This window comes from Cervus elaphus, chromosome 28 (assembly GCF_910594005.1).
Source record: "Cervus elaphus chromosome 28, mCerEla1.1, whole genome shotgun sequence".
NCBI classification, from domain to species: Eukaryota; Metazoa; Chordata; class Mammalia; order Artiodactyla; family Cervidae; genus Cervus; species Cervus elaphus.
Window position 1 is genome coordinate 36,452,310 of NC_057842.1, and position 22,494 is coordinate 36,474,803.

At 40.9% G+C, this 22,494-nt stretch overlaps 2 protein-coding genes across 5 annotated transcripts in view; one reads left to right on the top strand and one right to left on the bottom strand.

Moving 5' to 3' along the window:
* The window catches only part of TRAPPC3L (trafficking protein particle complex subunit 3L), a 66,358-nt gene that overhangs the window by 39,115 nt on the left and 4,749 nt on the right, over positions 1-22,494 (top strand). For all 3 annotated transcript variants that reach the window (XM_043889933.1, XM_043889935.1, XM_043889934.1), the window contains one exon: positions 21,031-21,216. In XM_043889933.1, the coding sequence (XP_043745868.1) occupies positions 21,031-21,216 (186 nt within the window). The remainder of the gene's footprint in view (positions 1-21,030; positions 21,217-22,494) is intronic.
* CALHM5 (calcium homeostasis modulator family member 5) lies at positions 12,471-18,755 on the bottom strand. 2 transcript variants are annotated; one of them, XM_043889928.1, is made up of 3 exons: positions 18,439-18,755; positions 17,987-18,311; positions 12,471-14,573 (listed from the first exon to the last, which is right to left on the bottom strand). In XM_043889928.1, the coding sequence occupies exons 1-3, from the start codon at positions 18,612-18,614 to the stop codon at positions 14,166-14,168; spliced, it is 909 nt and encodes a 302-aa protein (XP_043745863.1). In that variant the 5' UTR covers positions 18,615-18,755; the 3' UTR covers positions 12,471-14,165. The 2 variants fall into 2 exon arrangements, with proteins under 2 accessions (XP_043745863.1, XP_043745862.1); XM_043889927.1 differs by having other exon boundaries at positions 17,987-18,748.

Consider the following 22,494-nt stretch of genomic DNA (forward strand, 5'->3'; position numbering starts at 1 on the left):
GGCCAGCTTCTTTTATATATATATTTCTGTTCTCCATCCAACAAGAACAAAACTGTTTTACAATGAATGAAAATAATATGAAGTTTTCCTGAGTTATGGTAATACACATAAAATTTGACTTGATACTTACATAGATTATCCAGAAAAATTATATTGAATTTCATATCCCCATCATGTCTATAAGCTTTTCAAAGGAAAGGATAATTTCAGGCATTCTTGGGGTTTGGCCCATCATGCCATGGCAAACCAGCACGTTGTAGACATTCATTAAATATTGTTGAAGTGAATTTATTTATTTATTTTTTTCCATTTATTTTTATTAGTTGGAGGCTAATTACTTTACAATATTGTAGTGGTTTTTGCCATACATTGACATGAATCAGCCATGGATTTACATGTGTTTCCCATTCCGACCCCCCCTCCCGCCTCCCTCCCCATCCCATCCCTCTGGGTCTTCCCAGTGTACCAGCCCGGAGCACTTGTCTCATGCATCCAACCTGGGCTGGTGATCTGTTTCATGTTGCTCCTCCTAGTCTGTCCAGAAGAGGGCAGTGGGCCGTATTCATCGCCAAATTAAAGACTCTCTTCTCTCTTCCTCTCTTACTGTAACTCTCATTACCTGCAAAAGCCCCCTTATTTCAAGTAGTATTTACTAAGGTGAAAATACAGTGCTCTAAAAGTCTCTAGTTGCTCACAACAGCAAATCAGCAATAACAAGATTTGAATTATAAAAGGATCCTGAACAGGAAAATAACTGACTCTCCCTGAATAATAGACAATGAACTCATCTTGATAATTTTACTGAAATGTTTATTTTTTCCATAATTTACAGGAGTGTAGAAATTTTCAGGAGAAGATTCATTCTTGTTACATTGGTGTCAATTGTGATTACAAAATGCAAGCATTGAAGAGGTAATCCAATCCCATTTCACTTAACTTAATGGGCTCATATGTCTTCCAGTTTATTATAAGGGCGAATAGAAAATACAGTTGTACCTTTCTCTGGTCTAAGATCTAAGAAACATCTTCTTAGTTACAGAAAAATATTCTCATGCTTTCCAAACACACTTATGGTTAAGTTTTACAATCTCGAGAAGCTAAGAGACAAAATTGATCATTTAAATAAATCATTCCCATTTATTATGGAAAATGTTTGAAATGTATCCTAAAACTTCTCATGGAACAAAACTGTGTTAGGTAGCCTCTTGTATGTCGCCAGCATTAGAGTGTCAGGTTGTAGGGGCCTGCTGTGAGGATGTTGGGGACACCAGAGCTGGGCCTCATGGAAGAATAGAAATGGAGTGTATCTTGTCATCTCAGTAGCAGGCATTTATGGTTCCTTACTGCAGTCTTCTGCCATTTTAGTGACTCAACTATTCTGGTTATTAAGCTCTTGCAGCTACCTACTAATATCGTTTTATTCTTCTTTATCTTCTCTCCATCTCAGTGATTCTGCTGCCTCACACGTTTGGCCGCCTCTTGATTTCTATTTACTCATTTACTCCAGGAGTTTTTCGCTTTCTACCCAATCATCTAACCTGTGATTCTCTCTGTGTCTCACATTCAAAATCCCAAAAAGAGAGCCTCTAGCCTGTGCCGCCAGTCACTAGCCCTCTGTTGGGCGAAGTTTTCATACTAAGTCACTTCCACAGACCCATAGCCAAACTATGGACTGACTGTCTTGGTTTTCAAAGGCCTGTCCTTGTCCATTGTGCTCAGTCCGACTCAGTGTCCGACTCTTTGCAACCCCATGGACTGTAGCCTGCCAGGCTCCTCTGTCCATGGAATTCTCTAGGCAAGAATACTGGAGTGGGTTGCCATGCCCTCCTCCAAGGGATCTTCCTGACCCAGGGATCAAACCCAAGTCTCCTGCATTGCAGGCAGATTCTTTACCGTCTGAGCCGCCAGGAGAAACAACAGGATAATGAATCAGAAAGCATGGCCATCAAAAGGAGCCCCTCAGAGAGGGGATTCGGGTACGAAAAACATCCTGAGACTTTCCCACATGGGGAAAAAGAAAAAAGAACCTTATTCTTTCCATCTAGGAAATTGGTAGCAGTAATCTGTGGGTCTTACTTTACCTGTGAACACTCTACTTGCTTTCTTCTTCTTACAGATGCTACTGTTTGTTTTCCTTCGTTCCAGCGGCTAGAATTCCTGTATACAATAGTGTAGCAGGCTCCATTTAGCATGCTAGCTACAAGGTACCAGCGTTCTGAATAAAATGCTAATTTTGGATCTGGGGGGAAAAAAAATGAAGAAGAGAATTGTCATTGTTACGTATTTTGCAGACAATAGTCAAGTAAGCAAACCTTTCCAAAAACGAAAATGTTTCCCCTAGGAAGCAGTCCAAGTGAAACCACATTGTTAGTTGAAAGTAAATATTTTAGACCATTAGCAAGAGTGGGGCAGACATTTCTTAGAACACTAAACTCAGAGATACTTCGGTGGAAGGGAGATAACTAAGTTCTCCTAAGACAAAAATGATGTTGTGCTACAGTAGATAATATTTGGTTTTTCTTTTAAATTTCTTATAAAAGAACCAATCATAAAAGTTCTGGTCCTCTAATCCTATGGGGGTTTTGCTTTTGCTTCTCTTTTTCTAAATCCCTTGCAGTCCTTTCCCTTGGCATTCTGTGTTTTTCCAGAGAATGTTACCAGAGATGATCTGATATTTTTACGTGAATAGAGAAACTGCCTGGGTGAAGTGAAGTTAAACCAGGCCATTCAAGTCAGAGACATCAGTATATCTTAGGGTGTTTTTTTCCTCTTAAAAACAAAACAAAGCAAACAGTTTTGTTCCTTATGCTTCTGTATTTTACTTTTGCTCTTTTTTTTTTTTTTTCTGATTATATTTGGCTTCCTTCATTTTCTTAACAATATACTTTACCTTTTAAAAAAGTACCTTCCACGAAAATCACCATATTTCACAATTCTGTAGTAATAATCAATCACTCAGTTGTGTCTGACTCTTTGCAACCCCATGGACTATAGCCCGTCAGGCTCCTCTGTCCATGGGGATTCTCCTGGCAAGAATATTTGAGTGGGTTGCCATGCCCTCCCCCAAGGAAATCTTCCCAACCCACAGATCGAACCAAGGTCTCCCACATTGCAGGCGGATTCTTTACCGACTGAGCCACCAGCGAGGCTCAGGAATACTGGCGTGGGTTGCCATTTCCAATTCTGAGTGTAAGCCTAAACGGAATGCACCCAGTACCATGCACAGCATACATGATTATGTTGACATCTTAATTCTGTGCACAAAACTCGGGGAGGCTTTTTTCTGTGCTTTAACATTTTACTATTTTTTTTTATCTTACCAGGATAAAAATTTAAATCTCAATTTTAAAGTTGCCTCCATTCCCACCATGCCCCCACCATCCCCGCTACACACAGATACACATAAACAGATACACACCTTTGCCTTTTACACACCACTTACTTAAAGGGATAGACAAAGAAATGCAGTCTGAATGGCATAAAATAAAGGGAGCCTTGGAACATTTTTATGGCTAGGCAACACTTGCCCTTTGTTAAAATCTCTCACTGATGTGGAGGACTGGTTTTCGCTGATCCTTTTGAAAGGTAACGCGTTCTTGCTGCTTTTACTGCCTCAGGGCCAGGAGCACGCCTCTGATGCTGCGTAGTTAGTGGTCAACATCACCAGTGATAAGACACCTTCCTTCTTCTGCCACACGTGCTCTCCACACTCAGCTCAAATCTCTCCACATCAGGCAACTCAAAGCCGTAACCCGGATAACCTGCCAGGAATCCTAACGCGGTGGGGTGGGAAGAGGGAGAGGGTGCAGGGGGCCACCGCTAATTTCACCTCCATGAAATCGATAAACAGCCAACAATTGTGACTCTGGGACAAAGATCCCGCAATCCTGAATTTTTAGGTATCTTGTCACTGCTTTATACTAGAATAATTTTTAAATAGATGTTTGAGGATTTAGACATTATGATATGGGCTCCCATCCGCACCCAAAAGATTGAAGTGGGAAACTGAGGTCCTAGAACACTGGAGTCCTGAGTCTACCTTGCGTTCGGGAGTCAGGCACTCCTTACCTGTGATGCATACGGGGAGCTGATCAGGGGTGGGGAAGAAGCCAAGTGACAGCCTGGGTCACTCGTCAGAAACGTCTGGAAAGACCAGGAGGGTCCGGTTCACAACCTACAGGGTGGCAACTGGAGAGCAGGTCAGAGCGCAGTTCCCAGCGCAGCACCGGGGGTGTGGGTTTCAGGGCTAACGCACCATACGTGCCCCATCCCCAACCCCTTCCTCTCCTCCCGCAATCAAGCAATGGAAGGGAATCAGACTAAGCCTCAACAGAACACCTTTCTTTGCTATTAATTGCTATTTTTCAAAGACTAGCTCATAATCTAGTGGTAGAGGCCTACTGACTTAATTTTTTCCAACATATGGTATTAACATAAGTGGGAGCCCTTAGTAAACAGGGATTAAATTCCATGCAAGTCACAGCATGGCACCACACAGCATTCCAGAGAAGGCTGGTCTCACAGTTAGCTGAATGTCAGACCATTTTCCTTGTTAGTAACATTGTCGGGCAGAGAAGACGGAAAAATCAAAAGGAAAGAAAAACTCTTCATAGTCAGAAAATTTTCAATATTTAAAAATGATGAATATTAACAGCAAAGAGCACACACAAAATATTTTGAAAATTCTTACCATTTGGTCCAGAAATGTGTTTCTTAAAAATAAGAAAACCTTTTTAAACAAACATAACTATTTAGACTGAATTTTCCCCTCTGAGTAGCAAGAACTGCCTTATATAAACACCCACACACTTGATCTGTTCCCTTTGTACCTCTGGGAGGGGTGAAAGAAAAAAAGCGTGGGAAGTTTTCCTTTGTGAACAAGCTTGTGTGCATAACCACAAGGTCGGTGGATTCTGCAGGCTGAGGGGGTCTAACCCAGAGGACCGCATCAATTGCTTTGGCAGATTCTCAGTATGAAGCCAAGGCACCTGCAGGAAAATTACCCTTTAACTTTTTTTTAGACTACATTTGTATAACATTATTTTTCTTTTAGACACAGAGAAGTGTCTCTTAAGGCTCAGTAAATTCTGCAAGTTACCTCCCCTTACTTGTGAATGCGTCTTTCACTTCTGTTCATGGTCAAGTCTTACAGGCAAACTGGCTCGTTCCAGGCATCTTGTCTCCTTAGCACTATTTCCAAAGATATTCCAGAAGGAAGTGTTCAATCTTGCAGGTATCTCAGCACATGAAATCTAGGCTGTCCTTAATTTTCCATTGGAGACTCTTGATTTTATTCCTATGGCTTAACTTATTTGGAAGAAACTCATGAAAGAGACTGACTTGTGAAACAAACTTAAGTGTTCGGGTTGAAAACAGCAATAGCATTGGGAGCATTTCATTAATGTAACTATTTACCATGAAATTCCTAACTGGGGGTGAAAACAGTTGAGGAAACACTCTGGGAAACAAAACCCCAAAAGCTCAAGCAAGCTCCACCTGAGCCTGGAGATTCAGAGACATACGGGCAGGCCAGCCACGCTCTGGGGCAGTCAGCCCTGCTTGGTGAGTCTCTTAGTTTGTGTCAGAAGTAAGATTCTGTCCAGATTTGCCCTGACCTCTCGATGCTGCACCAGAGAAATGGTTATCGACCCTGACCATTTCATAGACTCATCAGCTTCTCCCTACCCCAAATTCTGATGCCTGGGTGCTAATTTTGACCAGTTAAATGATAGTCTCTGGGAATAAGGCCCAGGCATCAGAATTTTTTTAAATGCTCCCTGTGTGATCTTTGGGCTTCCCAGGTGGTGCTAGTGGTGAAGAACCTGTCTCCCAATGCAAGAGACACAAGAGAACGGAGTTCGATCCCTGGGTCGAGAAGAGCCTCTAGAAGAGGGTATGGCAACCCCTCTAGTAGTCTTGCCTGGAGAATCCCATGGACAGAGGAGCCTGGCAGACTATGGGCCACAGGGTCTCAAAGAGTCAGATGCGACTGAAGCGACTTAGCATGCATGTGCTTAGATTCACACACGCATGTGATCTTTAATGGCACCCACTGCTTTAAAGCACGGGTTTCCTTGATGCACCAGGGTGATCACTGCAGAGGTGAGGTGGCATGTGCAGACTGTTACTCCTCCTTCCCTCAGTTCAGATGTTTCCAGAGTTACCACTTCTTTTTATCTCCTTTAAGTGTTTCAAATAAAATAAAATGTCATTGGGAAAAAATGTGGAGAACATTAGAGGGATGTAATCAAGGAGAGTCATGATTGAAACAATGCCCACCAGTGTTGGGATAACTAGTTTATCCCATTTGGGAGGAGGTAGGGAAAGAAACTGCCATGCCAAAGAAGATGAAATTGATCAAACACCAGTTTGTAACTATATGTTTGCAACTATGTATTTCTTTAACTGCTTTATTTCCTTTTTAGCATCAGGTGACACTCACTCATAGTTAGCCAATAGTTTAAGGAAGCAAGCCTTTTAAAAACCCTGATTACTATCTCTCATGTTTCTTCTCTTGGAGCAAACACCTACAAAACACCTGGGAGAAATCTTCTTGATCTATTGATACCATCAGCAATTATTATTATTGCAGAAGCACATCCTTTTATGTTAAAAATCTAAGAATAAAATGTTGTTACCATGCAACTAGTGGAGAAGAAAATGGCAACCCACTCCAGTATTCTTGCCTGGAAGAATACAGTCCATGGGGTTGCAAAGAGTCAGAGGTGACTTAGTGACTAAACCACTACCACCATGCAACTAGTAAGCATTTTATAGGTTGTGTCCTCTGCCAAAGGATTCGTGTATTTTGAGGTGTTTTTCTAAAGCAAAATTATTCAACCTCACCTGAATTTATAACTTTTCTTACTTTATCCTCTTCCTTGAAACGATCTAGAGAATGTGATTAAGTAAATTAATTCATTTCCCCCAATTTAATCTCAATCACTACAATTTAAAATGTTTTAAAGATTTTTTTTCTGGCATTGGTGTGGCTGTAGGGTCAGGAAATTTGAAACTGAAAAGACAGCTGGTCATACAGACAGAAAGATGTGCTCTCAAAGATATAAATATTAAATTTGGGGTACTCTTCTAAATCTTGTATGAACTTTCCATTGCTAAAAATTTCTTCTTTGTCAATTGTAATTTTTACCTGAGGAAATAAAATAGGACAGTGATGCCATGTTCTAACTGCGCTTCTGGTTCACCTCATCAATACGGTGAACAAGAAGCATACTTAGAGTATAACTATCTCAAATGTCTAGAAACCCAAGTGAAAACACTGCAGAAAGGGAAAGAGGCCAAGGGCCAAAATAAAGACCAAGAAGCTTGGAGATAGACATCAATTCCCAGGAGTACACCAAGGAGACAATGGAACTAGGAATTTATGGGCTACTGCCTTAAGACTCAGGACAACAGAATTGAAAAAAAACTCTGGTGTACTAATCCAACACTCAAGTATTACAAGTGAGGAAATTCGCTTTAAAAGATTAAATGAACACTTGAGAATATACCACCATGAGGCGGTATTTATGTGACAGAAGTTGAGTCAGACTAATTCAGGTCCAAACTTAAGCTCCATCTCTTACCTGTGGCTTAAACATAACTTTTTGAAATTTAATATTATTCATAAAGGTGGAAACAATCATCTTTTCCAGTATGCTTGTGAAAATTTAAATACAAATTACATGTAAAACATCCAACACATAATAGTTTGTTAACAAATTTTAATTCTGCCTTTCCTCTTTAGTGGAGTAGCAAAATTTAGAATATTATCTCTCTTATAAATATTCTTTTATTTGGCCAGGCAAATATTCTTTCTGCATAACTCAATTTTAACAAACAACTGAACTTTGAAAATGTTATTTGAAGCAGCCTAAAAGCAGTTTTCTTCCAGAATCAAATATGACATTTTATATTTGTAATAAGAATCTTCCAACCTCCAAAATGAATTAAACTAACCTAAAGCTCTTGACCAAAACCCTACTCCTGTAGGTATGAGTACAAAGGCACTGGCACTTGCCTTGCCTTCAGGTAACACAGGCCTCCTTCTGGGGTTACCCTCCATGTTCAAGTTCAGCCTCAGTAGTTCAGCTTGCCTCCTTACCTCTCCTAAAACCTCATTATGTCCCAGTACTCATTTAGGGCTTCATTAAGTTTTAGTCAGAAGCCACTGCATTAAACAATTAAAACTGGAGCCAGATCTTTCCTTGTGTCAGCTCCTCAGGGCAATCTAGGCTCCCTTGGGAACTTTGGGGAATGAAGAGATGGGTTGAATACATGATAACAATCAAGGCAGCAACCACACAAATGAGAATAGTCATCCTTGAAGCTGCTACATAAAAGAAGCATGTACATAAACAAATTTTAAAAATTAAAAAAAAAAAGAAGCATGTACAGATCCAATGCTCCTTGTTCTTTATGTCATAGGTAAGGGGCTGCAAATGTCAAAATGTCAACTATTGACTTTATTTTGGTTGCATGAGTGAACAAAGAGGAGAGTGTAGGAATGGGTTAAACAAGAATCAAGACCCCAAGATAACTTAGCTTTTTAAAATTATTATTCAGTTAATGACATTTCAATAAGAACATAGTTGTAGCTTAGTTCTGAATCTAAAACCATAAGATTTCATGAAAATCAAGTAGAGCGACAAGGAGAATAAAGGGAAACACATAGACTCAATTGTCTTGAAACGAGAGAAAATATTTCTCCATGATGAAAAAACATAACTAGTAGCAGGGAAAATTGATCCAAAGATCTATCTGAAAGTATATTTAGTATGTCATTGGACTTTAAAGATGAAGAAAGGGTTTTTTGAGAATATAGGTTAAAAAATTGATGTTAGTAATATATTAGTAAGATAGCATCAGATGTTCCCTTAAAAAAATTCAATGACAGAAGAGACTAGAGTAACACATAAAATATACGCAAGTAGAGAAAGTGTGAACCAGCTAAACTGTCCTTTAAGTACAGAGTAGGCCAATAACTTGAATACGTAAAAATTCAGGGAATAGGATTCCTGAGAACTTTTTCTGAGAATACTACTAGAAGGTAGATTCTGGGCAAGCAGGAGTTGATTGACAAAATTTCAGCAGAAGAACTGAGGTGAGCACATGACTTATTTCATTGCATAGCTATTATGAAAAATTTCAGATCCATACAAATATACAGACACTATGTAATGAGTCCTATGTAACCTACTATCCCACTTCAATAAGTATCAATATTTTGCCAATCTTGTTTCAACTATCAGCTCCCCCTTTTTGTGATGAAATATTTTACAGAAAACTCTAGACTTTCTGGTAATTCACATATAAATATTTCAATGTGCATCTCAAACTGGTAAAACATAAACCAACATGGTATTATCATGCACATAAAAATGAACAGTTCCTTGAATAACCTCATTTCCATTTAATACTCATTCATATTTCCCTAAATATCTCAAAGATATCCTGTGTCTGTTCGTTGCTTGCAACAGGATACAAATAAGGCCCACATGTTGTTTCTGGCTGTTATTTCTCTTTTATTCTCCTTTTTAAAATGCCATTTGTTTATGGAAAGCTGGGTCATATGTCCAATAGCATGTCCTATATTCTAGATTTACTTGGCTGCTTTCTCATGGTGCTAATTAACTTGTTTTCTTTTGCCTACTTTTCCTTGACACTAATAGTAAGATCTTGATTAAATTCAGAATTTATTTTTTTAGGAAACAGTATTGTACAGGTTGTACTGTACTAACTCTTTTACTGCATAACATTAGGAGGCACATAATATGTGGTTGGCCCATTTTGGGGCTTCCCAGGGGGCTCAATGGTTAAAAAAAAAAAATCTGCCTGCCAATGCAAGAGGACTTCCCTGGTAGCTCAGATGGTAAAGCGTCTACAATGCAGGAGACCCAGGTTCAATCTCTGGGTCGGGAAGATCCTCTGGAGAATGAAATGGCAACCCACTCCAGTACTGTTGCCTGGAAAATACCATGGATGGAGGAGCATGGTAGGCTATAGTCTATGGGGTCAAAAAGAGTTGGACACAACTGAGTGACTTCCCTTTCCCTTCACTTTCAATGCAAGAGACACAGGAGATGCGGGTTCAATCCCTGGGTCAGGAAGATCCTCTGGAGGAGGAAGTAGCAACCCACTTCAGTATTTTTGCCTGGAAAAATCCCATGGACAGAGGAGCCTGGAGGCCTGCAGTCCGTGGGGTTGCAAAGAGTTAGACATGACTGAGCGACTGGGAACAAAGGGCTCATTTTAAGGGATGCTGAGACAGATGAGCAGCTTTGAGCTGCACGCTCTTCATCCATCCTGCCTTCACCTAGTAGTTCAGAATTCATTATTTATTATCCAGATCCATTATGTCATCAGTGGCTGCAAAATAGTTATTTTATAATGCAAAAAGTTCTACAAAAAATAAAATAATAGTAAAGTATAGAGGTTTAAAATATATGCATTCGGTTCAGTCACTCAGTCATGTCCGACTCTTCGCAACCCCATGGACTGCAGCACACCAGGCTTCCCTGTCCATCACCAACTCCTGGAGTTTACTCAAACTCTTGTCCATTGAGTCAGTGATGCCATCCAACCGTCTCATCCTCTGTCGTCCCCTTCTCCTCCCGCCTTCAATCATTCCCACCATCGGGGTCTTTTCAAATGAGTCAGTTGTTCGCATCAGGTGGCCAAAGTATTGGAGTTTCAGCTTCAGCATCAGTCCTTCCAATGAATATTCAGGACTGATTTACTCTAGGATGGACTGATTGGATCTCCTTGCTGTCCAAGGGACTCTCAAGAGTCTTCTCCAACACCACAGTTCAAAAGCATCAATTCTTCTGTGCTCAGCTTTCTTTATATATGCATTAAGTAATAGCTTTTTCATGTACTCAAATAACCAGCACTTAGAAAATACCATGGAAAAAAGAAAACATTAGACTAGTGGCAAAGAAGAATGCAGATGTACAATATTTGCAAAACTTAGGTAAGGAAATCTAAAAATATCCTTAAGTGATGAAAGGTAGCCTTGAATAAATAGAAAATACATGGAAAGCCACCCCATGTTCTCAAGACAGGTTGATAATAGCACAGAGTCTAGTTCTGTAGATCTGGAGTGGGGCCCAAGATTCCGAGTTACTTCTATCTTGCCTTCCCCAGTGTAGCCTGCCTTCTGCTTTAGAGTTGTTGTTCTCAAGATGTGGTCCCTAGAGCAGCAGCAGCAGCATCACCTGAGAAGTTCTTAGAAACTCAAATTCTCACCCCCAACCTGTCAAATCAGACACTTGGGCTCAGCAATCTACATTTTAACAAGCCATCCAGTTGATTTTTGGCACACATTGAAGTTTGAAAACCAGCACTTCTAAAGTTTAAGTTGCATAGAATCACCTAAGATCTTGTCTAATGGCAGGCTTGATTCAGTAGGTCTGGGATGGAGTCTGATTCTGCATTTCTAACAGGCTCCCTCATGATGCTGATGCTGTGGTTTGAATGCGACATTTTCAGGAGCAAAACCAGAAGACCAACATGTTTCTAACTTACTCAAGGCCAGCCTGTCCTGTGCCTACCACTGTCATCTTTTTCTGGGTATTAATGCTAAAAATATGTCACTTTCTCAATAATTTGTTTATTTTAAACCAAATTAACTCATAGCAGTGTGTTCCTCTCAAACCAAATTTAACCTAAAATCATTAAAAATGAATCTCAGGCTTTGGTGGAGCCAGTTTGGAGAAGTAACTATTCAGCATCTATCAAATCATTCCACAGCTCATTCACTGTTTACTGAAATCAAGAGGTAAATGTTATTAAGAAAAATCTATGCATAGGGAGATATTTGCATAATCTATCTATAAATTCAATGTACCGCTAATCTCTCATTTAACAAATTCTGATTTTCACATATTAGTGTTCAGGATATCTTACTTCATAATGCCCATAATTTGATTGGCTTCAAACAACCAACATTTATTTAAGCTCAGGGGATTTTGGCAGGACACAGTGGGGACCCCTTTATATTATCTGCAGTCTGAGATGGTGTGGCTGAGACGTCTGCATAGCTGGTATGACTTCACTCAGACCATAGATCTGGGATCTTTTTCCTGGCTGTTTGTTGGGTTCTCTGGTTCTTCTCCATGTCTTTCTGCTGAAGCTGGAATGTCCAAATGACTTATTCACTCAGATTCTTGGTAACTAACCTAGAATGACTCAAATAGTTGGAGCTGGCCAGCTATGGTCTCCCTCTGTCTGTCTCTCTCCACTTGGCTACTTTAGCCTTCTTCAGGGCTTGGGACTCTTCAATAAGGTAATTGCATTTCTTACATGGTGGCTTATTTTTACCAGATTGAGCATTGCCAGAGACCAAGGCATAAGCTGGAATAGTTCTGCAACCTGGCTTCACCTCTGCTACATATTGTTGGTTCATTAAGGGGCAGATTCAAGGAAAAGAGGAAAAGACTCTATCTCTCAATTGGCGCCATTAAGCCATGTTTAATCTACCATGGTTAGGTTTTATTGCAGTGAAACTCAGACGCACCAAAGTTGTACCAGAGACAGTTTGGCTAGAATGAGAGTAAATGCACCACAAAATCTTCTTAGAAAGTTCTGGCTCATATTGTCCATGATTAGCATCTCTTCCTAACTCTGATTTCAGTGATATCACCTTGGTAACTTGAAATTACAACATAGAAATGGGCAAACACTTCAAATAACCACTTTTTTTTTCAGGAACCAATTGTTACACATTTGTCACACACCATGTTTAAAACCCAAACAATATTACAACCTCACAGCCCCCACCTCCCACTCTCCCACCTACACACACACACACACACACACACACACACACACACAGATGCAACCTGACTCTGCACCTCCAAGTTCCCAAGGATATGTGTCAGGTCTTAAACCTATAGGATCCTTTCCCCAATTTGGGATAGTGTACCATGGTAATAAGGAATTCAGCCCCAAGATTCTCCAATGAGGAGGCAAGGACCCTCTATGGTATAAGATGTGAGCCACAGCCTAAAACACGGTACCTCTTCCTTAAATATTGATTCCACTCATAATATATCTATATACTTAAACTAATGTGGATATATTATATAATAGAATACAAAATTTGCATTCTGTAGGAGCCCACTAAAGTGTTTTTAGTTTCTTATAAAGTCACAAGGTAATAAATGAACTTTAAGGTTGGGAAAAAGTTCTAACATATAATATTAATATTGTTTTTGCTGTTTAGTCACTAAGTCATGTCCAACTCTTTTGTGACCCTGTGGACTGTAGCCTGCCAGGCTCCTCTGTCCATGGGATTTCCCAAGCAAGAATACTGGAGTGGGTTGCCATTTCCTTCTCCAGGGGATCTTCCTGACCTAGGGATTGAACCTGGGTCTCCCGCATTGCAGACAGATTCTTTGCCACTGAGCCACCTGGGAAGCCGTATATAATATTAATTTATGCCTTTATATCAATAGTCATAAGTATAGGTGTGTGTGTGCTTGTGTGTATGTGTACATGTGTATTTTTTAATGTAGAAATAAGCCCAAGAAGGCAAAAGTGCCTAGAGCCCACAAGAGTCATAATACAGCTCTGACTCCAGGGGTCTACTTTCAATGCATAGTGGAAACATGGGAAAAGCTCTGAATTTTTGGCATCACATCCTTTCAATGTGTTATTTTTGAGAACTGATGTCTTCAGATTCCAAGGAAATGAATTTTAAATGGTAGCATTTCATATATCCTTGGAAGGTAATAAGATAGATTTACTACGAGGATTTCTACCAACTACATCGCAGATCCCACTGTGTGGAAGTGGGAAGTCTGTTAATAACAGAAGTCTGTTAAGGGGACCACGCTCACTCACAAGTCACCACTTCTCCCCCTGAATTCCGTGACTGTATTTACATAGTGGCAGAACTTCTTGCATGAGTCTCACTGTTAGCCATCGAATCTTAGAACCGGAAGCCCCCGAGCCCCACCCCCAACCCCCAACCAATACAAGAGCACATTGTCACCATCTTTGGCCAGTCACTCAGCATCAGTTTGAGCACATGATACCTTGTCATGGCTCAAAAGCTGCTGCCCTTTGTGTTATTGTCTGATTAAGAAATACTAAAATGGAAGAAAACGCCAAGATACTCAGGTAGCCGTTGATGCGGGAGGAAGATGTCTGGACCCCGCGAGTCAGTGATGGTGGGTGAGCTGCACGTTTTGGGCGGTACCCATAAGCATCATTGTGGTCTCCTCATCCTCCGGGCGAAGGTCCAGACCATCCTCTACCACCCTGTGGAGGGTGCTGTAGTGTTGCCGATTTTGGTGGAAGGAATGGAGCTCCGAAGCAGCCTCCCAGGCCGCAAAGGTGGGCATGGGAAAGACATCTGGCCTCTTGTTTTCCAAGAAGCATTTCAGGTTTCTTTCACTCAGCTTTTTGGCATAATCCACGAATGTGTTTTCCAACTGCTCCTTCTCCTTCTGTGCATATGTCTTCCAAAAACTCAGCTGAAGGTAACTAACTTTAGATCGGCAGCGAGCATAACATGTGGTGAGCAGAGAGAAGAAAGATGCGGAACAAATCAGGAACCATCCTAGAATCTTAGAAAGAAAGAAATATTGAGCACACCAAAAGCAAAGCCACTTCTCACAGAGACAGGGTAGTGTTGTTGGGAAGTGTATGGCTAATTTAATAGCAGAAATTAGTTGACATCCTTCATCTTAATTATTAACAAGTTTTGTTCTTTGTTTTTTGTTTTTTTATAGTCAAATAAAGTTAAGGTTTACCTAACCTCTGTTCTCTATCCTACCCACCATCGCTGGTATGCAAAGAAATACCCAGAAGGCAGGCAAATGGAAATAAGCAAAAATATAGATTATCAAGAACTGGAAGAACCAAGCCCTCATATAGTACTAGCTTTACAGGAAAGAATTCTGTGTGTGAGCATATTACTAGTTCCTTAGTGGAGTATCTTCAGGCATTGATACGTGGATGTTCATGACCAGTGACTGATTTTCCCATGTTACATTGTTTACAGAGAACCGCAGACCCTCCCTGAGAGAAGTGTCATCACCCATTACCCTATCCTGTCTTACTATAAAGCAAGACAAATGTAACACAATAAGGAAACTGAAGCTATAAGAATTGGAAACTTGCGTAAAAGCCACGGGGAAAAAAATGAACTTTTGGACATCAGTTCTCAAAAATAACACATTGAAAGGATATGATGTGAAAAAAAAAAACGGGATGAATTTTTTGGCCAACCCAATATTTTTCACAATTGGAGTTACTTTCATATGTGAACAACTAACAAAACGCTTTCCAAGTTTCTCTTAATATTTTAGTTAAATGGCCCTTTAGTATTTCTCAGCAGATGGGCCTATTTGAACATAAAAATAACAATCTGCAAATGAACCCCGGCTGACCGTAATAGAACAACAAATAAACTCCAATGCTTATTTGGAAACCAATGGTTTCCAAACTCTGACTCAGACTATGGAGGTCATTGTGCAGGATCTCAGACCTCACATGAGTGCCAGCTCTGGGTTGGCACCAGTTGGGTTTAAATCTCAACTTTCACTTTTTTACAGGTATTCTCTGTGCCTTTGATTCCTCAATTGTAAAGTAGGGGTTACCCTCCTCAGAATATAATTTAGAGGATTAAAATGAGGTGATGTAGAAATCCACGTGACTCAGTAAGTATCAGCTATTAGCATGAGCTGCTATTTTTCAATCATATCCATGTCTATATGTAAAGGCCTTCCTGAACTTAGGGTATCTTTCTGACGTGATTAAGAAATGAGGTACCGCTCCCATCATGTGACAGTGCTTATATTTACTTTAGTCACTTGTGGTTGGTTTTACATCAGATCTTCCTCTTTTCTCTTACCTCTGTCTTTTTCCACACAGCCCATCCTCCTGTAGGCCTGTAGGCCATCTCACTTCAGTATCTAAACCAATCCTGCTGAGTTGTTCACAGTTTTACCAGCTGCAGGCCCACCTCCCCTCATTGCGTGGCCTTAGCATCAACTTGCTTTCACTTGAGTGCTGAGCACTGAGCCCTCTTGTTCTTCCCTAATTCATGGTACCCAGGATCTAACTAGACTTGATGGATGGTCCCACCCCACCCCTCAATAATACACCATTCTGCATGTGTCTTCTCCCTCAAACCTTGGCATTTTTCTCATCAGTTTAAAATACTTACTGTGTGCCAGCAGTTTTATGCCCGTTTATGTCCATCATCTCTGTGCTTCCAAGGGTAGGTGTTATTACCCCCAACTATGGGGACACTGGGGCTCTCAGGGGTCAAACAGTAGCTCTGGGTCATATTGTTGGTGAGCAGTAGAATCAGGATTCAAACCCAAGGCTAGGCAACTCCAAGACAGAGTTCTTGCCACTACTCTACCTACCCGAAGGACGGCAAGCCAGCCAGCTGGACTTCGTTCCTCTGCCCCACCCATGGACGTGGCACTTTTTCCACCCCCGCCCCCATGCCCAGCTGTGGGTCCGGAATGTTTGCTGCTCTTGCCTGTCGGAAGCACTGCGGTCAGCACCTGCTGTGATATAGCTCCCTTTGTCCGCATCTCTTATGCATCATCCCCTAAGGACTCAGCCCCAGGTCCTTCTCATTCCTCTGAAAAGTAAACAGGTCAGTGTACCCAGGCTCAGCTGTGGCAGGACGGGCATGATTTCCTTATGCCTGTATTTAGAGAAGGAAAAGCTCACCCAGTGGTAAGTGCTTGGAGCCGCTGCTACCTGAATGGGGCTGGTACCCGAGGACACAAATCATAAATCACTCATTGCATCATCACATTTGTAATTAAGACCTTCCTTCAGCAAAAGAAGGAAGACGTTTGGCAGCCTGGCATGCTTTTGTCTAAAATGTGCTTTGTGCATTAAACAAAGGTTTTGTTGGGGAGCATTTTTAGGCTTATTAGTTTATGAAGAGAGTCTGAATATATTGCCAACCAGTTTGGGAAAGATTTTTGCTTTGCTGTGTTGTTGAAAAGGCAAGTCTATATTGAAAAAAAAAAAAAAGAGCTAAGTCTCAGTATTTTCAGCGCATTTATTCTTTAACAAATAGCCTTCCTGACAGACTGTGGACCTGTTTATCTATTCCTATTGCTTGTTTTGATTTGTGAAATGTCATTCCTGCTCCTCACAAGTAGGAATTCAGTCTTTTCCTGAGGCCAGGGCCAGGCTCACATCTGGATTTGTGCTCACCTCCCTGAAAGAATGACAAGCTACTTCCTTGTATCAGTTAGGTAAAGCTACAATTTCCTTCTGTTAAATAAAACAATGCCCCAAATCTTGAGCTCTGAAGTAATGTAAGAAGAACATTTTAGCTATAGAGCACAGAACATAGGAGGAAAACTCCCTGGAGAATATGGTCCTGTTTCACTGAAGGCTATTTAAAGTCTGCCAACACCCCATTTTATACAGGAAGTTCTTTTCCATCTTAACAATATTTACACATAAAGATAGCAATTGCCAGAAATCATGCAATGGAATCTCTACACTAATTATATGATGTGCAACTTTGAAACGTATTAGCTCATTTGGTCCAGCTGTATTTTAATGGATGTATGCTATGTATGTATGTGTGCATTTCTCTGAAAAACCAGTTTGAAAATAATTAATAGAAGGCAGTAATTTCTAATTACAGCTTTGCCATTAACACTCTATAATGAGTTAGTGTGATGCATCATTTACAAAGTCAACCCAGAGAGATTGTCTTAAAGTACTTAAGTGTTTACAGATGTCTAACTCAAGAGGTGATTTTCTTTTCAGAAGTGGAAAAGACAATCCAGTCAGCAATTTTGTTAGCCATCCAACCTCTGAAAAGCTTTTCCTGAGACCGTCTGAATGCTGCACTGCTCCAATTTCCAGAGTTTCAGAATGTTCTGGTAGGATTCAGGCTCTACCCTGGCTGAATGGAGTACAGAGAGAATACTTCAAGCTCACGCTGGGGGGCAGGGGGGTGTGGGGGAAAGGCACCTGTGTCCCTTCTTACCTGAGACTGGGCTTGCAGCGACAATTTCAGTTCTTCGTTGTCTGTGGGAGTCATGCTGGTTTTTCCGCAAGATACCTTGTAAAGTTCTTTCCAGCACTCTTCAGGCTTGCCTTTGCAAATCAGATCGAGGAGTCTTGGACTTTGGGTCCCGCTCATTGCACATTCATAAAAAGTCCCATTGAGCAAAGCCACTGACAACCACATCACTGGGGCCACCAGTGAACTCAGAATGATCTGCCCGAGGACGGAGAAGAAGCAGCGGTTGTGGCCCCTGGGGAAGATTTTCCTGGGATTCACACAGCAGCCTGTGAAGAGTCTCCAAGACCTGTTGTTCAGAAAGAATCCCAGGATCAGTAACACCCAGGCAGGAGCAAACAGGAAAGCCAGTCCGTAGATCACATTCTCAGTGCCGCAGGGACACTTGAAAGCCACTAGTGAAAAAAGACGCTCACCTCCCACGGTCAGCAGAGCCATGAAGCTGTAGCCAATAACAGTTTTCTGGTTGAGGATGAATTTTAAGAACCCCTGAAAAGCATCCATGTTGGAGATACACAGAGGGAAAACGCTTTGCTCGTATTTGTTGGCAGAGCTGCTGTGGCAGTGGCCGAGGGTGGAGCTCTTTCTTCATTAGAAACAACAGTCCTCCTTCTCAGACTGAATTCAGCCAGATAAGGAAACAATGTCATTCCCTAGGAATGAATATTTCCCAACGGTGTTCAGATAATGCCTCCTACTGGTGGATGTTAGGCCATGAAACAAGAGCCAAGACACTGAGAATAGGAGTAAATTCACAGTGAATAGCCTCCACTTTTATGTTATTTCCATGTGGCTTGGATTGAGAATCAGAAAGAAATTCCGACTGTTACAGATAATAATAGTTTAGGAATTTTCCATCCAAAGGAATAAACATTAGCAGAAATCGGGTTTCAGCCAATTGGTTGGGAGCCAAATCAAGTCTCCAAGCCTAGACTTTCATGATAGTATTTTTCTCTTGTTACTTAAAACTTTTGCTACTTTGACTTAAGATCTGGAAGCTTCATTTTACATCCTCTTTAACTGATCTGTGATTTTATCAAATTTTAGGATTTGGGCTGTTTGAAATTTATATGGCAAAGTTCAGGGAGAGTTTGAGTTTTGAGTGAAAGACAAAGTGAGAAGGGTCCTCCTCATTTCTTTCCTAGACTATCATAGTAACCTTTTAATTGGTATTTCTGCCTTTGACTTCATGCCTACCCCCATTCTCAACCCTAAATTCGTCCTCTATGCTGACACGAAGGAGATCCCTCTAATGTAGAAATGCAGTTCCTCCCTAGCCTACTCACACATTTGGGGCTCCCTGTTGCCCACAAATTGATAAATGCGAACTTCCCCTGAACCTCATCATGGTATTCTGTGCCCTTGACATGTTCCTTCTATCTGGAATATACCCCCCACCCCATGCCCCGACACACAAACACATCTGACCTTATCTACCTGGCAAACACTCGCTCAGTATTCATAAACAGTGTAGAAGCTTCTTCCTCTGTAAATATTTCAAGGGTTACTTCCTAATATACAACATTGTACTTGTGGAGCTTATCATAATAGTGCAGTTATTTATTTAATATCTATAGCTTCTTTTTAACTGCAAGCTCCTATAAAACAGGAACTACATCTTAATAAATTTTGTGTAAAGATGATGTCAAACACAGAATAAATGCCTATTCAATAATTCATTTTTCAAATAGTTGTTGAATTCCACTGTGTGCTAGGCACTGTGCTAGACAGGCAGTGCTCAACGTGTACTATCGAATGAATGAATGAATCATGAAACTTTTAGTACTTCTAATTATGTACAATTTAAGGAAACTGTCTTCCCCTCGGTTCTACACTGCTTTTAATATGAAAATTAATGAAATCTCTTGAAAGACAACAACAATCAAGCTGACAAATTTCTGTTAATAAACCTCAGTTTCCAGGTCTGTATGTTTTGTGACAAGAAAGTCACTTGGACTAGAAGCCAAGGAACTAAGTTATAGTGTAATCCTAACCATGTCATTTTACTTCTCCGAATCCCAGTTTACTCATTTGTGAAACTAGAGGTATAAAAGAAACAGTCCGCAAGGTGACCTCTATCTCTACGTTGTCAAATTCTTTAAGCTCTTTAAAACAGCGGACTTTCTTGAAAAGCTACTTTATGATCCACTTATGTGCCTGCCGCCACTGGCCCTTGCTCCTTCTCAGAGGCGTTATTCTTGGTGATATGACTGTCTCCACCTCCCAAAGCGTACTCTTGGGTTTAATCTTGCTCGACCCCCTCTGTCCTCGACTCTGTCAGCTTCCTGTTGTGGCACATGTGTCTCGGGCCCCTTCTAATTCAGAAGATGTTGCTGGGCTCACGTGACAAATATTATGCTAGTATGCGGCTTATGAGTAATATTTTAATTTCTTATCCTTCTAAGGAATATTTTTTTTGAAAAAGATTTTGTTTTTCAAAAATACTGCCTTCACTTTGTGTTTCATAAACCATACCGTTTCCAAAGAAAACTAATACTTTAGGAGATTCCATGACAAGAGTTTAAGAATTGTACAAGTCGTAAGGTCAGGAAATTTCAAAGCTGAGTGTGAACTTCAGGCTTTCTGACTATGAGCTCCACAAGCTTAACAGTTGTGCCTGGAACGGTATTTGGGTGTCTTACTAACAGTTCTTTATTTTTATTTATTTATTCTTTAATCAGAAGATAACTGCTTTACAATATTTTGTAAAGGTTTATTTTAAAACCTTTAAAAATAAAAATATTTAAAATTTTTAAAATTTTAAATTTTAAAAATATTTTACAGGTTTCTCCTGTACAACAACGCAGCTCAGCCACTTTGTTTAGTCATTGTTTAGTCATTAAGCATTATCCGACTCTTGTGCGACCCCATGGGCTGTAGCCCGCCAGGCTCCTCTGTCCAGGGCATTTCCCAGGCAAGAATACTGGAGTAGATTGCCATTTCCTTCTCCACTAATAGTTATTTATTCCAGGCCAAGTTTAGTAATTTTTTTTTTTCCTGTTTGCTAGGTTGCTTTCAAGATGTACTTAGGAATTACACCAAGTGTGACCTGTAACAACGCAAGCAGAAATGAATTTTCCCTGATTCTGGACAAGAATCCTCTGGTGGAGTTTGTGGAAGAGCTCCCCACTGGGCGGTCTTCTCTGTGCTACTGCAACTTACTCTGTGGGATTATCAGAGGGGCCCTGGAAATGGTAAGACACATACTGTATTTTGCCAGGTGTATAGTCATTTTCTGGGCTTCCCTGGTAGCTCAGTTAGTGAAGAATCCACCTGCAATGCAGGAGACCCTGGTTCAGTTCCTGGGTTGGGAAGATCCCCTGGAGAAGGGATAGGCTACCCACTCCAGTATTCTTGGGCTTCTCTGGTGGTTCAGATGGTAAAGAATCTGCCTGCAATGTGGGAAACCTGGGTTCAATCCCTGGGTCAGGAAGATCCCCTGGAGGAGGGCATGGCAACCCACTCCAGTATTCTTGCCTGAAGAATCCCCATGGACAGAAGATCCTGGCAGGCTATAGTCCATGGGGTCGCAAAGATTTGGGCACGATTGAGCGACTAAGCATGACATAGCATTTATTATCTAGTGCTGGCTAACTACCCCCAAAAGGTAGCTGCTTAAAGCAACAAATATTTATTATCTGAGGACCAGAAACCTGGGACGGCCTTGCTAGGCGGCCATGGCTCAAAGCCTTTCACAGCGTAGTGCACGGGCAGTCAAGCCGCTGGTTGGAGCTGCAGTCTCTGAAGACTTGACTAAAGCTGGGAATCTACTTCCAGGCTCACTCACTGGCTTCAGTGCCTTGCTCACAGCTGGCTAGAGGCTTCCTGATCTCCTTGTCACATAGTCTCTGTAGTGATCTAATCACCATAGGCGCTGTCAATTCTGCTGGACTCTGGGGGGAACTACTTGAATGACAGGAGATGGGGTCACTGGGGGCCACTGGAGGCTTAGTTAAATCAAATCAAATCTAATCATTCATTGATTTAACTAAGATAGGGATCAGCCTCTGTGAAGCGCTGAGCATACAGAGAAGAATAAGACACAGTTGTTGCCTTCAAGTGTCTTTTGTCCAGTATAGGAGCCAAATGACTCAGGGTCATGGGAGGACCTGGGGTGGGACAGGGGTGGGGAGAGGGAAGCCTTCCTACGGAAACTGTGAGCTGACATTTGAAAGATGACAAAGCAGTTAGGTGAAGATCTTGGGGTAAGGGGAAAATAGTATTCCAGGTAAAAGGAGAACTATGTCCAAAAGCATACAAATTTTTGTTTCATTCAAGGGACAAAGAAGTTGAATTAATTCAGTGTGAATTGCATATAGATAGAGAAAAAAATCAAGTCTAAAAGAGGATAAAGAAGTCTCTTCAGTTTTCATGGATAACAATTGATTATATGTGCTGAATGACATATATGTGGTCCCACATACCCAAATAATTTCAATGTAGTCTTCTTATTTCAATTGATTTTCAGTTAA